Genomic DNA, 27470 nt, shown 5'->3' with positions numbered 1-27470 from the left:
CCATCAACCTCCAACATTCCAGAGAATAACATCCCAAATCTGTTCCACATTAGTGGAAAAAAATGGATTGATATCAATAAACACCCAAAAGTAAGAATTTAAGACGAAGTACAGAATATACAAAATATCTGGCGATAACACCATAAATGTTAGGGCACTTGAATAGTGTTGTAGAACAGAGACACCAAAGAGGGTCAAGTGCATGGAGCCAGGAAAGTGGCAACATTCTGTCAGAATGGTGAAAGATCATTTGGCTTTGTTGCATTTCATTGCTCAGGGCATTGTGTACAAGAGTTAGGACGTCATGTTATTGGTATGATTGTATGGCAAATCAAATTCCTCATTAGTTGCAAACATACTTGGCTAATAAAATACAATTATGATTATGATGTTACAGCTGTATAAGAAGTTGATAAAGCCACATTTGGGGCACTGTGCACAGTTCTGGTCATCCTATTGTAGGGTGGATGTTATTAAACTGGAAAGGTTAAATAAAGTTTTGAGATGTAGGGTCAACGTTTGGGGAGACAAGGAGAGATTGGGTCTCCCCCCCCCCCCCCCCCCCCCCCCGAGCATTGGAGGTCGAGGGGTGAACTTATAAGTATATGAATTCATGAGGGGTATAGATAAGGTGAATAGCCACAATCCTTTCTCCAGGGTAGGGGAGTCGGAAACTACAAGGCAACTAGTCTGATGAATCTTTGCTGCATCCTTCGGCAGATATATCCATTGTTTTGGAGGTGAAATACATAAATGTATGGTGTAAATCATGGAATTCAAAAAAATATCAAGAAATCAGCAGATTTAGTACAAGTTGCTAATGAGTGAAATGACAAAATATCTTTCAGAAGACTTTTTCTCACCTCATTATAAGAAAGCCATTGATAGGGGCATTTCGGTTTTCGAAATCCTAAACAAGGACCATCACCTAAACAGCGAAGGAACGGTATAATTATTTAGTGCATCAAAATACAAACTTAGCTTCTGTGATGAACCTAATGGCAAATACAATCATTACATGTCACACAAAGGAGCAGAAGGCATAAAAACATTATAATTTTTTTTTTTTTTTTAAACAAATAAACTGTGACACCAAGTTGAGTGGATCCAAAGTTAGACACAAAGTGATGGAGCAACAGCGGGTCAGGAGGCATGTCTGGAGATAAAGGATGGGCGATGTTTTGGGTGGGAACCCTTCTTCAGACTGAAAGCAAAGGGAAGGGAACTGGAGGTAGGAAAAGACTAGAACGAATCAGGGTCAGCAACAGATGACCAGCGAAGGGTGGAGCCCATAATGGCCCATAGTTGTTTGGGAAAGTGGTGATAATGAAGGGATACATTATGGGGGGTTGAAACGGGGTTTGCTGTCTCTCCCTTGGGGGGAATACGACTTTTTCGTCGTATCCCCCCTCTCTGCCTCCGTCTGCGCTGAGGCCTAATTGCGGAGATGGCGACCTCGGGACTCCGGAGGCAGAGCCAGTCAGGACTTGCCCTGGGCTCGCTCCCGTGAGGGCGGCCCAGCTCGGGGCTGGAACTGCGCTCCCGTGAGGACGGCCTGGCGAGGGGCCGAGACTCTCCCGTGAGGGGCTGTGGCACTCCCGTCGGAGTGGCCCAGCCCGAGGGAGGAACGGCGCTCCCGTCGGAGTGGCCCAGCTCGAGGGATGAACGGCGCTCCCGTCGGAGTGGCCCAGCCCGAGGGACGAACGGCACTCACTTGAGGGCGATCCGGCTCGGGGCTGGAACGGTGCTCCGGTGGCTGGGACGGCGTTCTGGCAGCGGTGACCTGAGTCCGGGGTTCAGCCGCGGGCCAGCGGCTGCGTCCGCTGGACTGGAGGGCGGCAGCTTCGACCACCCCGGGCCGCGGTGTTTGAGCCTGTTTGTACCATCGCCCGGTGGGGTATCGCCTCAGCGCAGAGGGAGAAGAGGAGGGAAGAGACTGCAGCCCTAAGATTTTTGCCTCCACCACAGTGAGGTGCTTGGAGGACTCACTGTTGTGGTGTTAATTTGTGTTTATTGTTGTTATTATTGTATGATGTATGTATGACTGCAGGCACGAAATTTTGTTCAGACCGTAAGGTCTGAATGACAATAAAGGCATTCAATTCAATTCAACAAGGATGCAAACAGCGGAACTAGTAGGATGACTAGGGTGGGGGAAGGGGGGAAGCAGGGGTTATTTGAAATTAGAGAAATCAACATTGACTTTGGATTTTGTTTGGTCATTGCATTCACTGGATAAATTTCAGTATGGTGACCAACATGCATGGAACATGCATATGATAGAAAAGATCATCTCACGAGCGGCATGGTGGAGCAGCAGGAGAGTTGCTGCTTACTGTGCCCGAGACCCGGGTTCAATCCCAACCACAAGTGCTGTCTGTACGGAGTTTGTACATGACCCTGTGGGTTTTCTCCAAAATCTTCAATTTCCTCCCACATTCCAAAGACACACAGGATTGTAGGTTAATTGGCTTGGTATAAATATAAATTGTCCCGAGTGTGTGTAGGATAGAGTTGGTGTGCGGCGATCGCTGGTCGGTGCGGACTCGGTGGGCAGAAGGGCCTGTTTCCACACTGTATCTCTAAACTAAACTGGCCGAGTGTTTTAGCAAATATCATGCTTCTTCTCTCTGGAATAAGCAGAGACGTGATCGGTCACTAAAGTGAGGGACCACACAAGTTCAGGGAATCACTGACTGTCTCGACTGTGGAATGACACATCTTAACATGGAGATTCAGCATTACTGGAGGGGATTTTATGTCAGCAATGTCTGGCTCGTGCTTGACTAATACTGTATGATAAATGCCTAATTAGAGCATCTGGCAAGAGTCAGGTTTGTTGTCTGCAGCAATCAATTGTGGCTTGTGCGTCAAGCCATTGTGTCATCTCGGAGAAAGAGCAAAAACTCAAAGCTAAATTGGAAATATTTGGAAAAATTGGAAAATGCTCAGCTTATCCCAGTGGGAAGAAGCATGATATTTGCTAAACCACTCGCCAAATGAGGTGATCTTTTCTACCATATCGGTATGCACTTTCGTCACCATTCTGAAATCTACCCAGTGGACCAAGAGTGCTTGGCCAGGATTGAAGTCTTGATGGTGTTAGATTCTTCTTCAGGGCCATTCATTTGGGCCCCGTATCTGAGGAAGGATATGCTGGCATTGGAAACAGTCCAGGAGGTGGTTTACGAGAATGACCACGTAACCAAAAGCTGGCGGTTACAGAAAAGGAGTTTCTGACAGATTATCGGAGCAACTACACATACAGTTGGCATGCGTTTATGCTTTTCCTTATAACACAATCCAAACTTTAATCTTTAATAACCAGAAATGTGACTAGGACCGAAATCTTTAATGTGATACAAAATTGCTGGAGTAACTCAGCGGGTGAGGCAGCATCTCTGCAGAGAAGGAATGGGTGACGTTTCGGTCTCGACCCGAAACGTCGCCCATTCCTTCTCTCCAGAAATGCTGCCTCACCCGCTGAGCTACTCCAGCATTGTGTCTACCTTTGATTTTAACCAGCATCTGCAGTTCTTTCTTACATACTTCTTCAATGTGACAATTTTGCTCGGTAGGTTCCATTGACCTCGTTTGAGGGCAACACTCCAGGTTCCATTTGCAGTTGTAGAAACCTCATGTATAAACCGAGAAATGTTTCATAATGCAGCTTTTAAATACTCATTCCTCAAATAACATCAATGAATACCAATACCATACCAATAATCCAGTCATCATCTTATTAATGTTTACGGGATCATCGTCAGTCTTCTTCTTGCATATTACGTGCACAGCCTAAAGTTGTAGATCAAGGTAGACATCCAGGCCAGGACATCATGGGTGGTTGGCTTTGATGCCACCAGGGAGAAGCCTCAGTGAGCAGTCATGCACGATGTGTGGGGTGGTCTGGTCAGGATGTCCGCAGTTGCAAGCAAGGTGATGGGCTGTTCGTGCATGGAGGGTGCGGATTCTGTTCAGGGTTAGCCATTGCTTGCGATGGAGGTCAAAACCCTGTGGTTTCACTATGGGGTCTGTGATGACCTCTCAATTGTTGGTGTTGGCATCTTTCCAGGCTCTGTGCCACTCAGTCTTGGAGTCAAAGTCTTCCAGGGATTTAACGGAAGATCAGAAGGGTTTGCGGGACTATCATTGTCAGTGTAATTTGGTTACTGCATTGATACATTTCAATATTGTTTGAACTTAAAACAAATGTAATTGGCTGTGGGGCCTGGAGAATTAGAGGCACAAAACATGAATATGCACTTCTTGGTTTTTCATAGCATGGAAACAGGTATTTCGGCCTAACTTGCCCATACTGATTTAAGACAACCCAACTACACTAGTCCCACCTGCCTATTTATAAACTACATCCCTCTAAAAGTTTCCTCTCTGTGTATCTGTCCAAATATCCTTCAAATATCGTGACAGTCACTGGCTCACACACCTCCTCTGGTAACTTGTTACATAAACTCACCACCACAATAAAAAAAAAAAATCAGTTTAATGACATCAGTTGGCTTATCCAGATGATTTGCAGAGATAATGGCGAAAATTCTTCAGTGCTTTGAGGAGCTTACCGCACATCAGAGGTCAATGTCTCTGGCGTATACAGTAATGTATGGATCACATCTGCCCAGTGGACCAAAAGTAATTGACCAGGATTGAAGTTAGACTCTTCTTCAGATGGCCAATGATGTACTGATGTGGGGGAGGACATGGTGAATTTCACTAAGCGGTGGTTTCCAAAGGTGGCGGGTATATGGAACAAGCCATCAGAGGTAGTTGACGTAGGTGCTAAAACAACATTTGGACAACTACATGGATAGGAAAGGTTTAGAATAGATATGGACCAAACACAGGCAGATGAGACCAGTGTCGATGGGACAGCATAGGCAAGTTGGACTGAAGAGCCCATTCCCATGCTGAATGACTCTAAGACCCTGTATGGAAAGTGGGGATCTTTATAATCAGGATAGGTGTTTTTTGGAGGGGCAGGAAAGTCCTATTATGGATTAAAATAAAAAGAATGGGTCTTCAACATGAAAAGTTAACTCTGCTTTTTCCCCCCACAGATGCTGTCCTAACCTACTGAGTTTTTCCAGTATTTTCAGGTTTTATTTCTCCTCATGGATGCTTGGTGCAAGTGCTATTCTTTCACATTCTTCGTAGAACAGATCAACAACTATGTGACATTCAGAGTCTGGTCTACACATGTGCAAGCATTGCTCCATGACCTGGGCAGAGTGACCCTTGTTACCACCACTCCCGATCAATACCAGTCATTGAAAGTAGGCATGCAGGTGCAGCAGGCAGTGAAGAAGGCGAATGGTATGTTAGCATTCATAGCAAAAGGATTTGAGTATAGGAGCAGGGAGGTTCTACTGCAGTTGTACAGGGTCTTGGTGAGACCACACCTGGAGTATTGCGTACAGTTTTGGTCTCCTAATCTGAGGAAAGACATTCTTGCCATAGAGGCAGTACATAGAAGGTTCACCATACTGATTCCTGGGATGTCAGGACTTTCATATGAAGAAAGACTGGATAGACTCTGCTTGTACTCGCTAGAATTTAGAAGATTGAGGGGGGATCTTATAGAAACTTACAAAATTCTTAAGGAGTTGGACAGGCTAGATGCAGGAAGATTGTTCCTGATGTTGGGGAAGTCCAGAACAAGGGGTCACAGTTTAAGGATAAGGGGGAAATCTTTTAGGACCGAGATGAGGAAAACATTTTTCACACAGAGAGTGGTGAATCTCTGGAATTCTCTGCCACAGAAGGTAGTTGAGGCAAGTTCATTGGCTATATTTAAGAGGGAGTTAGATGTGGCCCTTGTGGCTAAAGGGATCAGGGGGTATGGAGAGAAGGCAGGTACAGGATACTGAGTTGGATGATCAGCCATGATCATATTGAATGGCGGTGCAGGCTCGAAGGGCCGAATGGCCTACTCCTGTACCTATTTTCTATGTTTCTAATACCCCATTCATCTTGGAAATTCACTGTGATGCGAGTTGCAATATTCTGGTGAGCAAGACTGAAAAGAGGATTGGAGCAATGACACAGCCTTGCCCGACCCCATTCTGCATTGTAGTAGACCCTTTAGCCAAGATCAATAGACCAGGAGCAGATTTAGGCCATTCTGCCCTTCGAATCTGCTCAACCATTCGATCATGACTAATCTATTTTCTCCAGGCTTTTCCCCATAACATTGGACACCCTTACTAATCAAGAATCTATTAATCTCAGCTATAAAAATACCCAATGAATTGGCCACCATAGTCATCTGTGGCAATGATTGCCTCAGATTCACCTCTGGCTAAGGAAATTTCTTCTTATCTCCATTCTAAAGGGGCGTCATTTTATTGCGAGGCTGAGCCCTCTAGTCCTAGACTCTCAAATGACTGGAAACATCCTCTCCACATAATCTCTATCCTGGCTTTTATGTCATCTCACTGTGGATGTAGAATGGAGACAAGTTTCAGAGAGCAGCCAAATGATTACACGCCAGGTCTAGTAAAGAGGAGTGTTGGGTGGGGAAAGGAAGACCCCACATGAAGCTCTTGAGAACATTAAGAACTTAATGAAAGAGACAAAAAGAAACTCAGTGGGTCAGGCTGCATCTGTGGTGGGTCTGACCACTCTGAAGAAGAGTCTCCACCTAAAATATTATCAGTCCATTCCTTCCGCAGATGCTGCCCAACACATCGAGTTCCTCCAGCGCTTTATCTTAATGTTCAAGATACCAGCATCTGCAGTTTCTTGGCTCCATTAAGGAAAGAAAGATGGCATGAGGCAAATAGGAATTCAGACAGATGAAACTGGTCACAAAGTGATCCATTTATTCCAGTGTGTGGATCAGAGATGTGTAATTACAGATATGCAGGATTTTGAAAGCAATTACAGAATCCCATCATTGCTCTGAAGTATTGAATATGTTAGAGGGTTTCATTCGATGCACGATTATTATTAAGAATTCAATATTGGTCTACTAATGTCCATAACTAATTCGTCATGAAATTAATTTGGAAAGTAGAAACTTGCCTGAAATGTGTAATCCTCGCTGGTACACTTCATACATGGTCCTTGCATCATCATGATAATGGGTCATTAGCTTGGAGCTGTCACCCAATACAGACCTGCGAGCTTGCTCAGAACCCTATGGAACAAAGCAATACGCTGCGTTACAAACCTGCAGAAGCAGTTGATGCAAGATTGCATTATAAGGAACGCCTCACTTGTCAGTTTCTCGCCATCTCGAGAAGACAAAGTGCTGGAGTCGCTCAGCGGGTCAAGCAGCATCTCTGGCATTTTCGCTGCTTTAGCCATCTTGAATGAGGTTATATTTCAATCAGTATTTCCATAAACTCTACAGAAACTGGCATACTACTTATTGTACCATGGCAATAGGTTTTCAGAGGGGGTTGAAGGACAAGGAGAGACATCTAACTGAATTAGAGAGTAGAATAAGCTGAAGAGCCAATACCGTGTACATTAAAAAATGATACATTGGATATTGTGCACACACCAATCAAAATAAAATATTTTTTATGCTCCTAAAGCCATACAGCCCCTTCAGCCCAACTAATCCATGCTGGCCAAGTTCCATCCAAGCCAGGCAGTCATATAGCATGGCAACAAGCTCTTTGGCCCAACTTGCCCATGCTGACCAACATGTCCCATCCACACTAGACCCACCTGTGCGAGTTTGGCCCATAGCCCTCCAAACATATCCTATCCAAGTACCTGTCTAAATGTGTTTTAAATGTTGTCATAGTACCTGCCTCAACTAACACCTTTGACAGCTCATTCCATATTCCCACAACCCTCAATGAAAATGTTGTCCCGCTCTTTCCCCACTCACTTTAACACTGTGTTCTCTGGTTCTGGATTTCCTTACTCTGGGTAAAAGACTGTGCATTTACCCCATCTATTCTCATCATGATTTTATACACCTGTATAAGATCACCCCTCATCCTCCTGCATTCCAAGGAATAAATTCCTAGCCTGCAAAACCTCTTCTTCTTCTTTGGAGTTTTACGGCAGCCGGCATCCACAATGTTGCATTGCGACCACCTTCTGGCTTCATTCCACAGTACTCATGACTTTATATTAGATCCTTTTTATAAGCCCAGAGGCCCTCAAGAAATCAAACAACAACTTTATTCCTTTTCCTTTCCCTCCACACTCTAGAATGTTCTTTACTGATATTTCTGTCAAGCCAATTTTCCTCATTTCAATGATCATAAATCCTCTTTCTGTCTCATATCTCCTACATGCAACTAGGGCATGCTGAACTGTTTCTGGTTGATGGAATTCCTCACACAGCCCAGTAGGGTGTTTTCCCAATATTTTTAATGTGTTGTTCAGGTGAGTGTGTCCTATCCTCAATCTTGTTAATACTACCTGTTCCATCCTGTTCCCCCCTCTTCTTGCTGTAATGCCCACTCTGTTTTGTAGCAAATAGAGGTGTCTCCCCTTTGTCTCCTGTTCCCAGTATTGTTGCCATTCCTGATTTATTTTCTTCCACACAATGTGTTTTCCTTCAGATTTGGATAGTTGTAAGTTTACCTCTATGTTTCTTTTTTTTACAGCCTCCTTTGCCAATTTATCCACCTTTTCATTCCCTAGAACAGTGGTTCTCAACCTTTTTTCAGTGATGTACCCCCTGTGAAATATTTTTTCAGCCAAGTACCCCCTAACCAGTGCAAAAATATAGGCCTACATATATTTTTAAATCTCACGTACCCCCTGGAGTGCCTTCACGTACCCCCAGGGGTACGAGTACCCCCATTTGAGAACCACTGCCCTAGAACACCAATGTGTGCTGGGACCCACAACAAAGTCACGTCACTGCCCCTCCTTGTCACTTGGCTTAATAGTAGCAGGATTTCATAAACTAAGTCAGGCCGCCTATGGGATGCACCAGACCCAATACTCTGGATTGCAGATAATGAGTCGCTACATATTACTACTTTACATGGTTGCACCTGTTCAATCCACCGAACTGCCATCAAAATAGCGTACAGTTCCACTGTATATACTGTCAAATAGTTTGCCAAACCTCTAATCAGCTACCCTCTAGTCATAGCTACTTATCAGTTGGCAAATACTCCCTACTTAAGTAAATTGCTTAATCATTGATTTACCAGGAATGGATTTTTTGGAATATGCATTTCTTAGAATCAGCTCGAAATGCTGCCTAAGCATAATGAATCAGCAATTTGGATAGGCCTACTAAGATGGAAGATAAGTCTCTGCCAAGTTGAAATGAGAAAGCAGCTGAAAGCTAGACAGAAAGTGCTGGAGTAACTCAGCGGGTCAGGCAGCATCTCTGGAGAAAAAGATGGGTGACATTTCAGGTTGGGATCCTTCTTCAGTCTGGTATAGACCAGCATCTGTAGTTCTTGGTTACTACAAGCAACAGAAAGCCTTCCTTTCTTGGAAAACACATTCCTTTTTTTTCAGCATTTAAACAAATTTTACCCCTTAATATTAGGTGACATTTATTTTTCTCTCCCTTCTTTTACATTTGCTTTGAATGTAGAAAACAAAATGTTGTACATCTATCTATCATAATTTAACACTCTGATCTTGGATGTGGATGTATTTATTTGTGTGGATCTTGTTTGTCTGTGATTCACATCTCCTCGAAAACCCGACGCGCTAATGATGAAATGTTTACATATTCCGGTAGAGATTTATCCCATGATCTCGAAAATCGCCTCATCTGAAAATGTGATTCATTATTTTCAGATTTTTTTACTAAAATTGTTGACCAATCTGAGATATTTTTTAAATCTAACGAGCTCAAACGAGCTGGATGACGTCACAATGGCTCTGCTCCTCACAGCCAGCTGCGCAGTTTTCAACGCGCAGCCTGTTAGCCACCGCTTTCCACGAACTGCGAGTTACTTAACCCCCCCCCGTGTAACTCTTCATCAGCCGACCGTCCACAGTGCCCCACTCTCCCCCCCAGGGCTCTGGATTATGTAACCCCCCCCCCCCCCCCCCGCCCCGCTGAACACGCAGTAATTTGGTAGGGCTTCAGAGGTCACGCGAGCTCCCGCAAGGTCCAGAGAGGTCCCAAGAACTGCCAAGGCCCACCGCCTGTTCACAATCGGCCCCATCCGCGCCGCCTGCTCGCCAAGTTCAAGTCCGCCCTCTTCCCCCCCTCCTCACTCCTCTCCCCCACTCATTCCTCTCCCCCTCCTTCCCCTATTCCTCTCTCCCCCCCCCACTCCAATGGGGTAAAAGGAGCCAATGAATAATATTAATATAATATCAAGGGGGGTGGTTAGTGTGTCCGTGTGCGTGGTTAGTGTGTGCGTGTGCGTGGGGTGTGTGTGCGCGTGGGGTGTGTGTGTGCGCGTGGGGTGTGTGTGTGCGTGCGCGTGGGGTGTGCGTGCGCGTGGGGAGGTGATTAGTGTGTGCGTGCGGGGGGTGATTAGTGTGTCCGTGTGCGTGGTTAGTCCGTGTCCGTGTGCGTCCGTCCGTGTCCGCGTGTCCGTGTCCATCCGCGTCTGCGTTCCGTGGGGGGGTGATTAGTGTGTGTGTGTGTGTGTGTGTGACGCCGCAGGCTGTCCTGCCCGCAGCAACCGCTTGCTGAGGGGATGGGACTAGTATTACCCTTGGTCTAGTATTACATTAAAACTTTCTCGTTTCTTTACTGGCTATAGTATTTGTGATAAAATGTTCCTCAAATATTGAATTTTGCATTAAATATCATATATCTGATTTATTTCAAAACAATATTTTACACAGATCATTGATTTATTTTGTTCTTTAAGTTTCTTTAGTTTAATTTAGAGATAAAGCATGAAAACAGGGCTTTTGGCCCACCGAGTCCATCTGAACAGCCATCACCCATACACTAGGGCGGCACAGTGGTGCAGCGGTAGAGTTGCTGCCTTACAGCGCCAGAGACCAGGATTTAATCCTGACTACGGGTGCAGTCTTTATGGAGTTTGTACGTTCTCCCCATGACCTGTGTGGGTTTTCTCTGAGGTCTTTGATTTCCTCCCACACTCCAAAGACGTACAGGTTTGTAGGTTAATTGGCTTGGTATAAATGTAAATTGACCCTGGTGTGCGTAGGAAAGTGGTAACGTGTGGGGATCGCTTGTCAGTGCGGATTTATGGGCCGAAGGGCTTGTTTCCGCGCTGTATCTCTAAACTAAACTAGTTCTATCCTACACTAGTGATAATTTACAGAAGCTAATTAAACTGCAAGTCTTTGGAATGTGGAAGGAAACCAGAGCACCTGGAGAAAACCCACACAATCAGAAAGAGAATGTACAAACTCCCTACAGACAGCACCCATAGTCAGGATCGAACCCAGGTCTCTGGAAACTCTACCACTGCACCACCGTGAAGCCCTGAAGGGTTGCAGGTTTCTTCCTAGCTGATCATCCTGCCTTGGAAATGCATCACAACTTCTTGCCAATTGTCAAATTAAAATACATATGGTTCATTGATTTATTTTGTACTTTAAAGCCAAAGTTGTTTTAGTTAAAATAATGTTATGTAGAACATCAATTGCATTATAAATGCATTGTACCATTGACTTGTTTGCTAGTATATTGACATCCTGACCTTAGTTTCTCTTTTTGTGCAACATGCCAAGCAAAATCTAAAGGCTTCCTCTGGTTGAGGTAATAAAGAAGGCAGAATTATTTATGTGACCATGAGTTGAGCTTCTGTTTCACAGATCCTGGGAGCAGAGTTCGTCAGACCTCTGATGCTGTCAACATGACCCCTTCTCCCTGTGACCATGTGGGTTTCCTCTGGGTGTTCCAGTTTCCTCCCATATTCCATAGTTATACATGTTGGTAGGTTAATTGGTTGCTGCAAATTTCCTCTAATATGTAGACGATATGTAGTCCTTTTACAAACCATGTTCTCGGGGTATCTATATCTAAATCTAAATTTTATTAGTTATTTATGTTATGACATCGGATGGAAGCTGCATACCAAATCTCGTTGCGCTTATGTGCAATGACAATAAAAGATATTATTATTACGAGCAATAGAATTTGTCAACTGAGAGGATACCAAAGTTGATCAAGGTATTGGGAGAACACAGTGGGCGGCACAGTTGTGCAGCGGTAGAGTTGCTACCTCATTGTGCTAGAGACCCCGGTTCAATGGATGCTGTCTGTATGGAGTTAGTACATTGCCCCCTTTGATCATTTGGGTTTTTCCCTGGGTGCTTCAGTTTCCACCCACATTCCAAAGACATACAAGTTTGTAGGTTAATTGGCTTCTGTAAATTATCCTTAGTGTGTTGGATAGAGCTAGTGTATGGGTGATCTCTGTTCAGTGCGGACTCGGTGGGCTGAAGGTCCTGTGCCCACGCTGTATCTCTATACAGAATAGGATTTGTATGGGATTATTGCTCTTTGGTCAGCAGGGGTCAAGGTATTGGGTCAAAGAGCTTGTCTCTGTGCCGTTGATCATCCTCGCACACTTGGCAGTTGACGGATTCAAATTGTGAGGCTTCCAATGCATCGTGTTTGTCCTTTGGACTGTAAAGGGCCTGTCCCACCAGCATGCGATTGCATGCGTCTAGCGCGACCAAACGTGGTGGCTTGAGGCGTACGGCCTCGCGGGGCCGGTCCCAACCGCGGAGCCGTCTGGAGTTGTGCGGGGCTGGTCCTGACATCATACTCACCAATCAGCTGGGCAGGAGGCGGGCCGACTGAATTTGGACGTCGCACGGCGTCGGGCGGTTACGTCATCATGCAATGGCACGCGCTAGGTGTACGCCGTCAAGACGCTGCGTACGGCGTCGAGACGCTGCGTACGCCCGTCGAGGCGCTGCGTATGGCCTCAATGTGGCTGTGGGCCGACAGGCCGTTGTCGTGCGGAATTTTTGGACAGTGTCAGTTTTTCAGCGCCCCGCGCGATGTCGAGACCAGCCCTGCACAGCTCCATACGGCTCCGGCGATCGAAGTGGGACCGGCCCCGCGAGGCCGTACGGCTCAAGCAACCACGTTAGGTCGCGCTCGCCGCATGCAGTCGCATGCTCGTGGGACAGGCCCTTAACTAATATATGTCACACGGTACTGGAGGCAAACAAAATCATGATAAACCATGAGATTTTAGCAACAATCAAAATTGTGCATATATGTTAATTTGAGATGTAAACAGAGGCTAACATGGAATAGAGATAAATTGCTGCACGTGGCATATTCCATAGACATCTACACTGCCACCATTATGGTCACTGGTGGGAAATGAATTAAAGACCATTGCAGTACTCTGAGGGATAACCAGACACTAAATTACAGAACCAGAACAAGCACATCAATCTAAAATAGACTTTTATCCTTATCTGCATAATGATGCAGACATGAAGCTATTATTTTATGTCACAATCTAATAAAGAGGTACTGTAAATCAGTGTCATGTTAGACATTTCATTACTTCCATACAGTGAAAGACTCCATCTACACTTCACACTGCCTCGGCAAGTACGCCAGCATTGTCAAAAACCAGTCTCACTCCCTCTACTCCCCTCAGGCAAGTGGTATATAAGTGTGAAAATGCACACGTCCAGATTCAGGGACAGTTTCTACGCAGCTGTTATCAGGCAACTGAACCATCCTCTCACCAACTAGAGTGCAGTCCATACCTCCCAACTACCTCATTGGTGATCTTGGAGCCATCTTTAATTGGACTTTGAAGGTAGACAAAAATGCTGGAGAAACTCAGCGGGTGCAGCAGCATCTATGGAGCGAAGGAAATGGGCAACGTTTCGGCCCGAAACGTTGCCCATTTCCTTCGCTCCATAGATGCTGCTGCACCCGCTGAGTTTCTCCAGCATTTTTGTGTACCTTTGATTTTCCATCATCTGCAGTTCCTTCTTAAACATTTAACTGGACTTTGTCAGGCTTCAGTGTTATATTCTTACACTAAATGTTGTATCTTTTATCTGTGCACTATGGATGGTATGATTGTATTCACGCACACGTACAGTCTTTGACCAGAATCCGCGCAAAAAAAAGCTTTTCACTGTACCTCGGTACACGTGACAATAATAACGAAAAATATAAGAAGGCCTGGACTTACCTCAATTTCCACCGACTGTTGTGAAAGATCGCAGGGAGGTTTTAGTTTTTTGGGTCTGGTAGCTAGCCAATACGCTGTAATAGCCACAAATGAAGCAATTCCTACCAGCGTTGGAGGAGGGAGAGTGTGAAAGAAATGTCCAAATTCGTCCAATTCCAACAGCCATAGACTCCTCAGGATTTCTTTTGTTTGCATCTTCTCAACCAGGAAGCTAAGAAACCCTGCCGCAGAAATGGAAAAATAAATCAGTGACACCTTCCAAAACGTGATGGGGAAATTTGAAGTCTCCAACAAAGAATGGGTGAAGCAAGAGCACACGACCTTCAGTCAATGTTCAGCTCAATAATGTCATATTCTGTTTCAGCTGCGGACTGAAAGAAATGTTTGTTCTTTCAGTGTGCAAGAACTATTTACATCAATGTCAAAGGAAAAAAGACATTTGGCATCAGACACAGATAAACATTGAATTAAGCGCTGACAGTTTCCACTTACAAAAACAAAATCTCAGGTAATTGTTTCAACTTTTCCATAATTATAATCAACAGAATAAAAAAATTAAAAAAAACATGTGCATAAGTGATAGGAGCAGAATTAGGCCATTCAGCACATCCGTCTCCTCCCCTATTCAATCATGGCTGATCTATCTTTTCCTCTCAACTGCACTCTCCTGCCTTCTTCTCCCAACACCCGTACTAATCAAACCAGTGAAACAGCTCATGGGCCGAATGGTCCTTTTATATCTGCATCTCGAGAAGCTTGTTGGAAGTCCATTTGGAGATGCAAAGAACTGGCGATGTTGAAATCTTGAACAAAAAAAATGTGCTCAGTGGGTCAGGCAGCATCTGTAGAGGGAATGGACAGGCGACATTTCAGTCTGAAGAGTACCAAACCAAAATGACTGTCCATTCCCTCCACAGATGCTAGCCGACCCATTAAGTTCTTCCAGTACTTTGTTGGGAATCCATTTGTTTTTGTGAATGCCTTTTCCAACATTAAATTAGGACATTGGGCTAAATAGGGTGATCGAAGGTCGGCATGGACTCAGTGGGCCCAAGGGCCTATTTCCATGCTGTATCTATGGTAGCATCGCAAAATTTAAGAAATATTCAGACAGGTACATGGATAGGACAGGTTTAGAGGGATCTGGGCCAAACGCAGGCAGGTGGGACTAGTGTAGATGGGACACGTTGGTCGGTGTGGGCAAGTTGGGCCGAAGGACCCGTTTTCACACCGTATGACTCTCTAAACTAAACATCTCTAAATGCTTCATAGATATCTAAATAATTTTGAAGATATTATAGTTATTCATTATTTATTCTCAGCAAAGAAATTGCTATTTGATAATTTCCTTTAGTAATGTTGACTTCAGGAAAATAAAGTACAAGACACCAAAGATCATGTAGAAACAAACTGCAGATGCTGGTTAATACACAAACAGGACACAAAGTGCTGGAGTAACCCAGTAGGTCAAGCAGCATCTCTGGAGAACATGGATAGGTGATGTGTTGGGTTGAGTCTTCTTCAGACGGATTCTAGAGGGGGGGGGAAGGGAGGAATTCTTTGATAATCACGGTTCTATGACAAAATGTTAACGCAAAATATCTATATTAATCTAGGAGAGTCAACGAGGCCTCAGTTTACTGTTTCATCTGAAACACAGCATACCTGTATATTCTATGGTGCAATACTTTTCAGGAATTGATTGTTACATTGGAGTATCAATCTACATCGATGCTTCTCAGGGTGGTGAACCTGTGGGAATTCATGGCCACAGACGGCTGTGGAGGCCAAGTCTTTAGGTATTTTTAAAGGAAAGATTGACAGGTTCTTGATTAGTAATGGTGTCAAATGTTATGGGGAGAGGGCAGGAGAACAGGGTTGACAGGGAAAGATAGATCAGCCATGATTGAATGGCAGAGTAGACTTGATGGGCCAAATTGGCCCAATTCATCAACTATCCTCGGCTGAGGAGGCTCGTTTGCACTGGGAGCGTTCAGCAATGGTCACTCTTTAGACTTGAGATATAGCCTGGAAACAGGCCCTTCTGCCCACCGGGTCCATGCCAACCAGCAATCCCCTCCGTACACTAACACTATCCTACACACCAGGAACAATAATTTTTTTTTATCAAAGCCGATGGGGTCAAGGAAAGAGCGTTCACGTCGCGGCCCTGTTTCAACCAATCTTTCCACCACCACGCACAAGACGCACAAGAAGCGCAAGACAGACACCATTGTGCAGATGCCGAGAAGTGTGTTCAGCTCTGGCTGAACAACTTCTAATCTTGTGTGTGGACTCGATAAGAAGAAGAAGATCAAAGCCGATTAACCTACAAACCTGCATGTCTTGAGTGTGGGAGGAAACCAGAGCACCCAGAGAAAACCCACGCAGGTCATGGGGAGAACGTGCAAACTCCGTACAGACAGCATCCTTAGTCAGGATTGAACCAGAGTCTCTGGCGCTGCAAGACAGCAACTCAGCCGCTGCGCCACCATGCCGCTCAACGTGATCCTGGTACAATGTGATCCCAGTTATTCCACAATGTGCTGAAATGTCTGTTCCAAGTTATCATCCCTTTAGCACTACTTGCTTGAACATTATGTGGAGGCACATGGGCACCTCACATTCTGACATGTCCCGTTGAATTACTGTAGAGAGCAACGACCCAGAAATATGCATTTAAGGAAACTAAGAGTTCTGCAATAGATTTTCCAGGCATTTAAAAAAAAACAAAAAACGGCTCTACTCTTCAAACACATGGTGTCACTTGCCATTAGTATACAGTGTTTCAATCCACTTTATCTGGACCAAGGTTCACTTATCTTGGCGATTATGCCTTAATGGCTCAACAACAAGGATCCTATTGTATCCGAAACACAATGCCCCACTTCACTGGCAGCGTGCAAGTGGCCTTGAATCGTTTCTAGCACCTATTACTGTGTGCTCTCATGCAGGAAAGATGTGCAAAAGCCACATATTCAACAAAAAGGAAAGATTTTTTTGCTGATCTTTCTCCTCATTTCTTTGCAGTAACTGCGAGGAAATTAAAGACATAAATCATCAATGGAAGGGATCACCTTCCTCATCACTGGAACCTAAATTTAAGGACAGCGAATTGAAGAGATCACAAATTATGCAACTCGTATCTGACGTTGGAATGCTATTTTATCGCATTATAAAGTTACCTTAAATACTGGCTTTTTCCATCAAGAGTGACACAGTGGGGCAGCTGTAGTGTGATGGTGTGTGCAGCTGTAGTGTTGCCGCCTCTTGCACCAGAGACCCGGGTTTGATGCTGACTATGGGTGCCGATGTACGGAGTTTGCACCTTCTCCCTGTGACCATGTGGGTTTTCTCCGGGTGCTCCGGTTTCCTCCCACACTCCAGAGACGTACAGGTTCGTAGGTTAATTGGCTTCAGCAAAATTGTAAATCGTGTGTAGGATAGTGCTAGTGTATGGGGTGATCACTGGTCTGGCATGGACTCGTTGGGCCGAAGGGCCCGTTTCCGCACCACGTCTCTAAAGTCTAAATCCAAATGTAATAATCCAATTGTATAATTTGGCCAAAAACAGAAAAAAAAGTCCCGATGCCGGGATTTCGACCCAAAACATATACAATGCCTTCCCCTTTCATAGATGCTGCTCGACCTGTTGAGATCTGCAGCAGTTTGTTTTGTGACTGAATGAAGAGAAAACGTTTGGCCTCCAAATAGAGAACAAAATAATTTCACCTCAAACAAAAGGATGGCGTGTATTCTATTGCAGCATTTCTTTGTGATGGTGTGTGCTGCTACACTGTACCACCACCTCCAAAAAGGTTAATCATCATTATTTCATATTCCAGACATGTTTCACGCATGTTTATTAATTGTGCATTTTTTGGCACCTTGGTGTAAACAAAATTGCTTTATTCTACACAAGATTCTGAAATACTTTATATTTAAACTGAATAATAGATGATCGCAACATTTAAGAAGCTTTTAGATGGGCACATGGATGTAGTGACTAGATCACGTGCAGGCAAAGGACATTCATTAAATCTGCCATCAAATTCAGCATGGACATTGTGGAGTTGTGCGGAGCTGGTCCCGACATCGCGCGGGGCTCTGAAAAAGACATTGTTCAAAAATTCCGCGCTTCAACGGCCTGCCGGCCCACAGCCGCATCAAGGCCGTATGCAGCGTCTTGACGGCGTACACCTTCGCTCGAACTTCACGTCAACTCGTGCGGGATCACTCGACCTCCGCGCAGCCCCCGCTTCCGGTTTGGTCGCGCTTGCCGCATGCAGTCGCATGCTCGTGGGACAGGCCCTTAATATTATTCCCCGTATTTTCCTTTCCCCATTAAGATTGCAATGCAAGATTAATTATAAATCAACTATATATACACTAGGAGATTTTGTTGCCATCAACTGCAAACCATTTATTAATAACTGTGTCCTGGAAGTATGTTATAAAACTATCAGGTCACCAGAGATCAGTACAGCACCATCTTCATAACCCTGTCCTTAACGCTAACCCCTGAAGCACTACTTTAAATGCAGAGGAATAGTGCAGACACGTGGCATGCTGCAGCAGCTTAGATTCTTGCTGGATCTTTTTCCCCCAAAGGACTTCTGCTGCCAACTCTACATTTATATATTTCACTGTACCTTAATGTGACATGTGACAATAAACTGACCTTTGAACTCTTGATACAAAAAAAAGCACATGATAGCACTTCCTAACAAGGTCAGAAGACAGGGATGTCATCCGTGCTTGAACATTCCCAAACAACTGGTGGTGTGGGAGTGACTGGGAAGATATCACCTGTCCTGATCACACAAAATGTTAACCTTAGCCCAGCGATGCCAATTGTGCCTCAGACTTTGGGTGACACAGTGGTAGAGTTGCTAGAGATGGCGCTAGAGATCTAGGTTCGATCCTGACTACAGGTGCTGTCTGTACAAAGTTTGTGCGTGCTCCCTGTGACCATGAAGGTTTTTTCTGGGTGCTCCAGTTTCCTCCCAAGCTCCAAAGATGTGCAAGTTTGTAGGTTAATTGGCTTCTGTGAATTGCCCCTAGTGTATAGCGTAGAACTAATGTCGGGGTGTTTGTTGGGCCAAGGGGCCCCATTAAGCCGTCCCACTGGCGTGACGCGGGCAGAAGCCCGTGTTGTCGTGAGCTTTCTCCGCAAGTGTCGTCACTTTTTTCTTGTCGCTGCTGGATTTAGAAATGTCAGCAAACTTCCTTTTGCGACAAACTGCGCCATCATATATCACCTTACATCAACCGGCGACAGTGACTGCGTCAAGATACGGATCAAAATGGCGTTACTTGTCTACTGTTGTCTTCAGATGTCGCAGACAGTGTCGTAGTTTGTCGTATCGTGTCGCGGGACGCATGTTGACCTCGGTTGTCGTTGTTTGACGTCTGTGCGGACGCAGGATGTTGTATGTTGTCGCTGTTGTGGTCGTCCCAGGTCCCGAAAAGTTGTGACGTCGGATGACGTAAATTGTCGCAGCTTGTGTCGTAGCAATGTCGTACAACTTGACAGTTTTTTGGCGACCTGGTACGTCAGTCAATGACCCTAGCAGTCAGCGGAAAACCCCCCCCAAAAAAATGCAAAGTGGGACAGGCCCTTTACTACATCACTAAACTAGATTGCAAAATTGTGAGTTGAACTCCAATGTAGATACTTGAGCACACAATTGATGCCGTAGTGATGGTGGGGGGTGGGGGGGGGGAGAGATTTCCTGCTATATTTGATATGAGATGTTGAGCTATTAATTTATTCTTTCGTAACACAGATCTGGTAGATGGAAAATATGGAATATGGATGTGGATACAAGGAACAGCAAATGCTGGTTTACTAAAAAGACACAAAGTGCTGGAGTTCCTCAGCAGATCAGACAGTATCTCTGGAGAACATGGATCGGTGAACTTTTGGTTCAGGAATCTACTTCCGAAGAAAAGTATTTGAATTTCCCCAGAGTACCCCTTGTCAACAAGTCATTCCTTGACAAATACCTTTTGGTCATTTTGTCCTTATTATTTGCAACTCCATTCCAAGTATAAAAGCCTGTTTATCGTTTACCAGGGACTATGACACTTGAACAGTCTGAAGAAGTGCCTCGACCCGAAACGTTACCTATCCATGTTCTCCAGGGATGCTGCCTGACCCACCAAGTTACTCCAGCATGTTCACCAGCATCTGCAGTTCTTGATTTCTAAATATCTGCAAATCACTTCAATAGATGCAAAATAAGCCAAATAAACTTTTGATTGGGTGATGAATATCTTTCCTGTAGAGAGGAACTGTAGATGCTTCTTTAGGGATTGGACAGGCTAGATGCAGGAAACATGTTCCTGATGTTGGGAGAGTCCAGAACCAGTGGCCACAGTTTAAGAATAAATGATAGGCCATTTAGGACTGAGATGAAAAAAACATCTTTTCACCCAGAGAGTTGTGAATCTGTGGAATTCTCTGCCAAAGAAGGCAGTGGAGGCCAATTCACTCGATGTATTTAAGAGAGAGTTAAGGGCCTGTCCCACTTACGTGTCCTTGGCACACAAATTACGCGACCTCGTCGTCGCGTTGAGGCGCACGGGCATCATATAGCCGCACGGGGCCGGTTCCACTGAGAAGCGCGGAGGGGTATGTAGTTGTGCGCTACATCGCGAGGGTCTCCGAAATTTTTGTAGCGAACAAAATCTTTGCGCGCCAACGGCTTGTCGCGTAACTGACGGCCAAAGTGGGACAGGCCCAAGACCCTGGCGTGACGCAACGTCTCACCTCCAACAGCAGTAGAAGCAGGCAAACGATCGCCGAGCTCGGCCTGAGCCTCACGGCCGTTGCGGTCCGGATCCGCCCCCACATCTACTCCCAGAGCGGGGCCAAGAAAATTGAATATAGACACAAAATGCAGGAGTAACTCAGCGGGACCGGCAGCATCTCTGGACAGAAGCAATGGGTGACGTTTCGGGTCCAGACCATTCTTTCAGACTGAAGAAGAGTCTCGACACAAAACATCACCCATTCCTTCTCTCCAGAGATGCTGCCGGTCCCGCTGAGTTACCCCTGCATTTTGTGTCCATCTTCAAATGACGTCACGCGCTCCAGACGGCTGTGCGGGCAAATGAAGTCGCGCGGGACCGTCGCGGCTCGACGCGACCACGAGGTCGTGTAATTAGCGTGCCAAGGACACGTACGTGGGACAGGCCCTTAAGATATCACTCTTAGGGCTAATGGAATCAAGGAATATGGGGAGAAAGCAGGAACGGGTTACTGATTTTGGACGATCAACCATGATCATATTGAATGTTTAAGAAGGAACTGCAGATGCTGGAAAATGGAAGGTACACAAAAATGCTGGAGAAACTCAGCGGGTGCAGCAGCATCGATGGAGCAAAGGAAATAGGCAACGTTTCGGATCGAAACCCTTCTTCAGACCATGATCATATTGAATGCTTGCTCGAAGGGCCTACACCTGCACCTATTTTCTATGTTTCTGTGTTTACACCGAAGATAGACATAAAGTGATGGTGTAACTAAGCAGGACAGGCAGCATCTCTGGATGCATCCTTTTTCTCTAGAGATGCTGCCTGACCCGCTGAGTTACTTCAGCACTTGTGTCCAACTTCTGGACTGTTCTACATTCTTGTATGTTTGTGTAATAAACAAGAAAGCAACTTTGCAAGTGAACGATGTGACAGCCCGTTCAAAATATACTCTGGCAGAGGTCGATGAAACAAGACTCAATCCACAATTCCATCCACGTTTCCACAGCACCCGGTGCTGTTTATGAGGCAGCCAATGCCAAAAACAATGGGCGCTTTCCCACGGAGGAAGGGAACATCAGAATGACAGTCACCACAGGCTAATCCTGAACGCTTGTCATGGCAACACAGGCAGGGACCAGAGACAATGAGCTCCACACTTTCCCTCAGCCTGAACAACATATTACACTCAGGACCAGAAATGATCAGGGGGGAAAAAAACCCTTCAAAAAGCAAGATTTCCACATAATGAAAATCAATCATTCTTTACCACCCCCCGCCCCCCCCACCCACCCATCAAAGTATTTGTTAAATTACACCCCTCCACTATCAGTTTCCTGACAAATTTAAGTGTTAAATGTTTTGCAGGAGTGTTTAACCTTCACATGTGCAGAAAGGGAACGATACAATCCATACTTGCAAGCAGCATAGCAGGCTTACAAGCACAGTGCTTAGATAACACAACGAACAAAAAATGACAATATTTGTGTAAAAATCCCTTGGTGCAACCAATACTGTTCAAGGATGAGTGAGTGTTACATAATCACAAACAAAACAAAATCACAACTTAAAAGAATCTTGCTGTCAAACAAACCTGCAGGGAGATAAGATTAACAAAATGGTGCTGGTCCAGATCGCTACTCACCAGTTACTAAATCGTTGGGGTTAAGTGATGATCTTACCTTAATTTTTCAGCATCCCTCGTGAAGCAGTAACCGAGAGCACATTCCATTTAAAACTAGCTGTTGTGGATAAGAAATCCCTTTACACTCAAGGAAGGAAGGATCAAATCCCACAACACTCGAGTCAACTGGATGTTGCTTTTTTTTAAAAATAGAAAGCAGTGGCTTGCTGCCAGATTGTGCTTTGTCAAATAATGTATCGGGCACCTCACACGACGGACTTGTTCGGTCGGGAGTCAGCTCTGCCTTCCACTCAGAGGTAGCTAGATGGATGACAGACAGTAAACCCCACTGATGATTTGGCAGCAACTGGTGAGGAAGGCAGCTGATCGCATAGATCCCGCCTTTCTGCTTTAGTGCAGCCTCAAACAAAAAAAACCAGCTCATTTCCACATTGATTTAAAGCATTAGAAGCTAACCAGAAACCTGATTGTTTCATCCAACTTCAAGTAACCCTTTATTTTCCTCTCTCCCCCACCTCAGTTAACATTCGACATTTTTTAATCATCTGCTTTGATCTCTCATTTTCACACCTTACCCTTCCATATGTCTAGACTCGCTCTCAGACTGACAGTCTGAAGAAGGGTCTCGACCCGAAACGTCACCCATTCCTTTTCTCCACAGATGCTGCCTGTTCCGCTGAGTAACTCCAGCATTGAGTCTATCTTTGGTGTAATCCAGCATGTGCAATTCCTTCCTACACACGTTAGTGTTGTATTGGAGACTCTAATCTTTGTTGATAGCTAGGAGACCACAGTGTAACAATGTGGCAATGAAAACAATGCCTTTCTTTTATAGTTGACACTTGGAAAGATACTTTTCCCCCCTTAAAAGTACAAGACAGTCTCCAGTTTCTGGACTGGAGTTTGAAGATTGGATGTAGCTCGGGCTTGGCAAATCTGATAAGTATTAAGTAAAATTAAAGTTAGTTAATCAATTAAATGAGAGTAAATTGCTCGAGTTGCAAAGGTCATCTATTAAAGCCGATTAATCCCTGGGATGGCGGGACTGACGTATGATGAAAGAATGGGTCGACTGGGCTTGTATTCGCTGGAATTTAGAAGTATGAGAGGGGATCTATCTATAAGTTAAAAACACATACAATTCTTAGAGGATTGGACAGGGTTTATGCAAGAAAAATGTTCCCAATGTTGGGAGAGTCCAGAACCAGGGGTCACAGTTTAAGAATAAGGGGTAGGCCATTTATGACTGAGATGAGGAAAAACCTTTTCACCCAGAGTGTTGTGAATCTGTGGAATTCTCTGCCACAGAAGGCAGTGGAGGCCAATTCACTGGATGTGTTCAAGAGAGAGAGTTAGATTGAGTTCTTAGGGCCAAGGGAATCAAGGGATATGGGGGGGAAAGCCAGAACGGGGTAATTATTTTGGATGATCAGCCATGATCATATTGAATGGCCTACTCCTGCACCTATTTTCTATGTTTCCATTTTTCTACTATAAAAGTGATCAATGATTTGTTGAACAGAATTGTGTTCACTTCTGCCGTATGATTCCCATGTTTCCTTTCTCCAACCTTCAATATCTCTTGATATCCAGTGTTCCTTGGACCTATAACCTTAAAGGAACCCATTGTCCTTCAACTCAATATTTCACCTAGCCTCATTTTGCTGCCCTACAGAATTAAAATTGGCCTCCCCCCCCCCTCCCCCCCCCCACCATCGTTGAAATTGCCCTTCCATATCCTTCCTTCCCAATCAAAACACTAATGTGCATGATTTAGAACAGGTTCCCATGTCAAAACAAATAAAGTTAATAAGCATTAAAATTGTCTTTATTGACAGAGTCTTGCAGCGTGGAAACAGGACCTGCTGCCCAACTTGCCCACACCGACCAACATATCCCATCTACACTAGTCCCACCTGCCTGCATTTGGCCCATATCCCGCTAATCTTGTCCTATCCATGTACCCATCTAAACGTTTCTTAAACGCCAACTACCTCCTCCGGCAGCTCGTTCCATACACCCACCACCACCCTGTGAGAAAAAGTTACCTCTCAGGCTCCTTTTAAATTCCCCCCGCCTCGCCTTAAACCTACCTCCTCTGGTTCACTATTCCCCCACTCTGGGCAAAAGACTACATTAACCTGATCTTTTCCATTGCATTTTAACCTGGGAAAGCAATCAAATATAATTAGGTATATATTAGCACAGTCATCAAGCTTTCAAAATGCATTTGGCTCAATAATCACCGTCTATATAGATATTGGACTCCGAGGCTCAGAGAGATGGACTGCATGAAGCATCGATTCATTTAACAAAAATGTTGCAGGTGGCATTAAAATGTATGCTGCTTGTGAATTAGAATGATTATTCTATGCAGGCAGCACATGTCTAACAGCAGCATTCCCAAATAACAGACTTGGATTTCCAGAGGCTACGTTGCAATTGGAAGGGTGCTTTCAGGAATCAATAAGAATGCTATCAATCATTGCCGCAGTGGGGTGGAAGAATGGAGGAGAGAAGCAGAGAACTAGATTGACGAGGATGATGCCAGGACTCAGGGGACTGAGCTATGGGGAGAGGTTGAGCAGGCTGGGACTCTACAAGATCATCCCTCTTCCTCCTGTGCTCCAAGGAATAGAGGTGTATAAAATCAATAGAGAAATAGGTCAGGTAAATGCACAGAGTCTCTTGCCCAGAGTAGAGGAATCAAGAATCAGAGGACATAGGTTAAAGGTGAGGTGGGGGGGAAAGATTTAATAGGAACCCGAGGGGTAACTTTTTTCCACAAAGGGTGGTGGGTGCATGGAATGAGCTGCTGGAGGAGGTAGGTGAAGCAGGTACTACCACAACGTTTAAGAAGCATTTAAACAAGTTCATGAATGGGACAGGTTTAGAGGTTTCTGGGCCAAACACCAGTAGGTGGGACTGGTGTAGATGGACACGTTGGTCGGTGTGGGCAAGTTGGGTCGAAGAGGCTGTTTCCACTGTATCACCCTACGACTATAATACTGTATCAGAGGACTGACTGATCAATGCGTGCAGTGAAAGGATAACTTTTATCACCAAGGGGCAGGAAAATATTCAGGCAATGAACACAGAAGAACCAGGCCTCCCCTCTTTTCCCAATCTTTGCACAGATCCCCAATCTTTGCACATCCCTCAAGCCTTTCCACTCGTCACTTTAATTTCATGTTTGATGTATTTTGTGATCGATTTCCCTTCTGGGATTAATAAAGTTCTATTGTATCTATCGTGATATAGGACTTGGGTAACTTCTAAACTCATTGTCCCACAATCATGGATTTACTGCTGGAAGTAAATCAGTGATTTCAAGTGAAGAGCATTATTCAAGCCTCGCTCATCACTGCTGGACTATTCACAGCGTCATTGACGGCAACACAGCTCTGTCCACCCTCTCTCCATGTCAGTGCTCATTCACCAGACTTCATTTCATATTATTCACTTTACCCACAGACCCTCACTACAAATCTTACACCCAAACAGAGAAGCAGCAGGCATGACACGAAATACTGGCCTTGCTAGTGAAACCTATATCCTAAAGGAAGATCAATAAAAATATACTGAACAGGCAGAAACTTCCGGAGAGAAGGAATGGTTGAGAATTCAGGTCGAGACAGGGTCTTGACCCAAAATGTCACCCGTTCCTTCTCTCCAGCGATGCTGCCTTTCCCGCTGAGTTACTCCCTAAATTTGTGTCAATCTTCGGTGTAAACCGGCATCTGGAGTTCCTTCCTACAAAGTAAACTGACATCACACACACAACAAAACTGTCCAAACAGGCATACCTCAAAATGTTGGAATAACTCAGCGGGTCAGGCAGTATCTCTGGAGAAAAGGAGTGGGTGACGTTTCTGATCGGGACCCTTCTTCAGAGAGAGAGTCGGGGGCTGTGGTTGACAAGCAATGCCCTATCTCACAGCTACTTCTTTCCTTTTCTGACTACTCTTCACAACTGTTTTACAACTTGCAGATGTTTTCGACACAGACCTCCTTCCTCTTTGCTCAACCTCACACCACAACCAAACTTTTGCCCGCTTTCAGTTCCTTTTAAGGCAATAAGTTAGCCCCTCATGCCCTCGAGTCACTGAAGGAATAGGGCTTTTAGTTTAGTTTAGAGATACAGCATGGAAACAGGCCCTTCGGCCCACCGAGTCCATGCTGACCAGCGATCATCACCCCCTACACTAGCACTATCCTACATACTTGGTACATTTTACAATCTTTACCAAGCCAATTAACCTACAAACCTACATAGCTTTGTAGTGTGGGTGGAAACAGAAGCACCCAGAGAAAACGCACAGAGTCAGATTGAAACGTACAATCCCTGTACAGTCAGCACCCATGGTCAGGATCGAACCCGGGTCTCTGGTGCTATGAGGTAGCCACTACCTCACAGTAAAATAATTTCATTATTTCCTCTCTTCAGAGCCCAGCAACAAATGTTTTCAATGCATTCCAATTTGCATTTTTTTCTTGGACAACTTGAAACAAATCACGATGGTATTGAACAAGTTGGCTACATGGTTACAAAAGAAAATCCTTCTCAGTGTTCATAGCTGAAGAACGCTTGGTTTCCAGAACGATAGGTGCTATCAACTCATTGCATGATGCCGAGCAGCATTCAAGGACTTAAAGAATATCAGGGCGATTGTTCAAGGCTCTGCCTCGTGTCACATGCAGGAAAACGCTCAAGGGAGAGGCTTTTTTAGAAAGTAATTTTGAGGCCGGCACGGTGGAGCAGTGGTAGAGTTGCAGCCCCACAGCGATCCAGGTTTGATGCTGACCTCGGGTGCTGTCTTTAAGGTGATTGTCCCTTCTCCCCGTGACCACGTGGGCTTTCTCAGGGTGCTCTGGTTGCATCCCGAACTCCAAAGACGTACAGGTTTGTAGTTACATTGGTTTCTGTAAATTGTACCTGGTGTGTAGGATAGTGTTAGCGTACGGGGTAATTGCTGTTCGTCACAGGCTCAGTGGGCTGA

At 44.9% G+C, this 27470-nt stretch overlaps 1 protein-coding gene across 3 annotated transcripts in view; it reads right to left on the bottom strand.

The window, feature by feature from the left end:
- LOC116978262 (long-chain-fatty-acid--CoA ligase 6-like) overlaps positions 1–27470 on the bottom strand; it is a 90088-nt gene that overhangs the window by 42053 nt on the left and 20565 nt on the right. For 2 of the 3 annotated variants that reach the window (XM_033029269.1, XM_033029268.1), the window contains exons 2-4: positions 14067–14287; positions 7039–7153; positions 864–928 (exon numbers count right to left, since the gene is read on the bottom strand). In XM_033029269.1, coding sequence (XP_032885160.1) covers positions 864–928; positions 7039–7153; positions 14067–14287 — 401 coding nt within the window. Of the gene's footprint in view, positions 1–863; positions 929–7038; positions 7154–14066; positions 14288–22507; positions 22781–27470 lie in introns of those variants that run through there. The other variant, XM_033029270.1, reaches the window with a different exon arrangement.

The sequence above is a fragment of the Amblyraja radiata genome, chromosome 11, assembly GCF_010909765.2.
Source record: "Amblyraja radiata isolate CabotCenter1 chromosome 11, sAmbRad1.1.pri, whole genome shotgun sequence".
In the NCBI taxonomy this organism is placed as follows: Eukaryota; Metazoa; Chordata; class Chondrichthyes; order Rajiformes; family Rajidae; genus Amblyraja; species Amblyraja radiata.
Note: the sequence above shows the minus strand (reverse complement) of the source record. Positions and strands in the feature narration are given on the sequence as shown.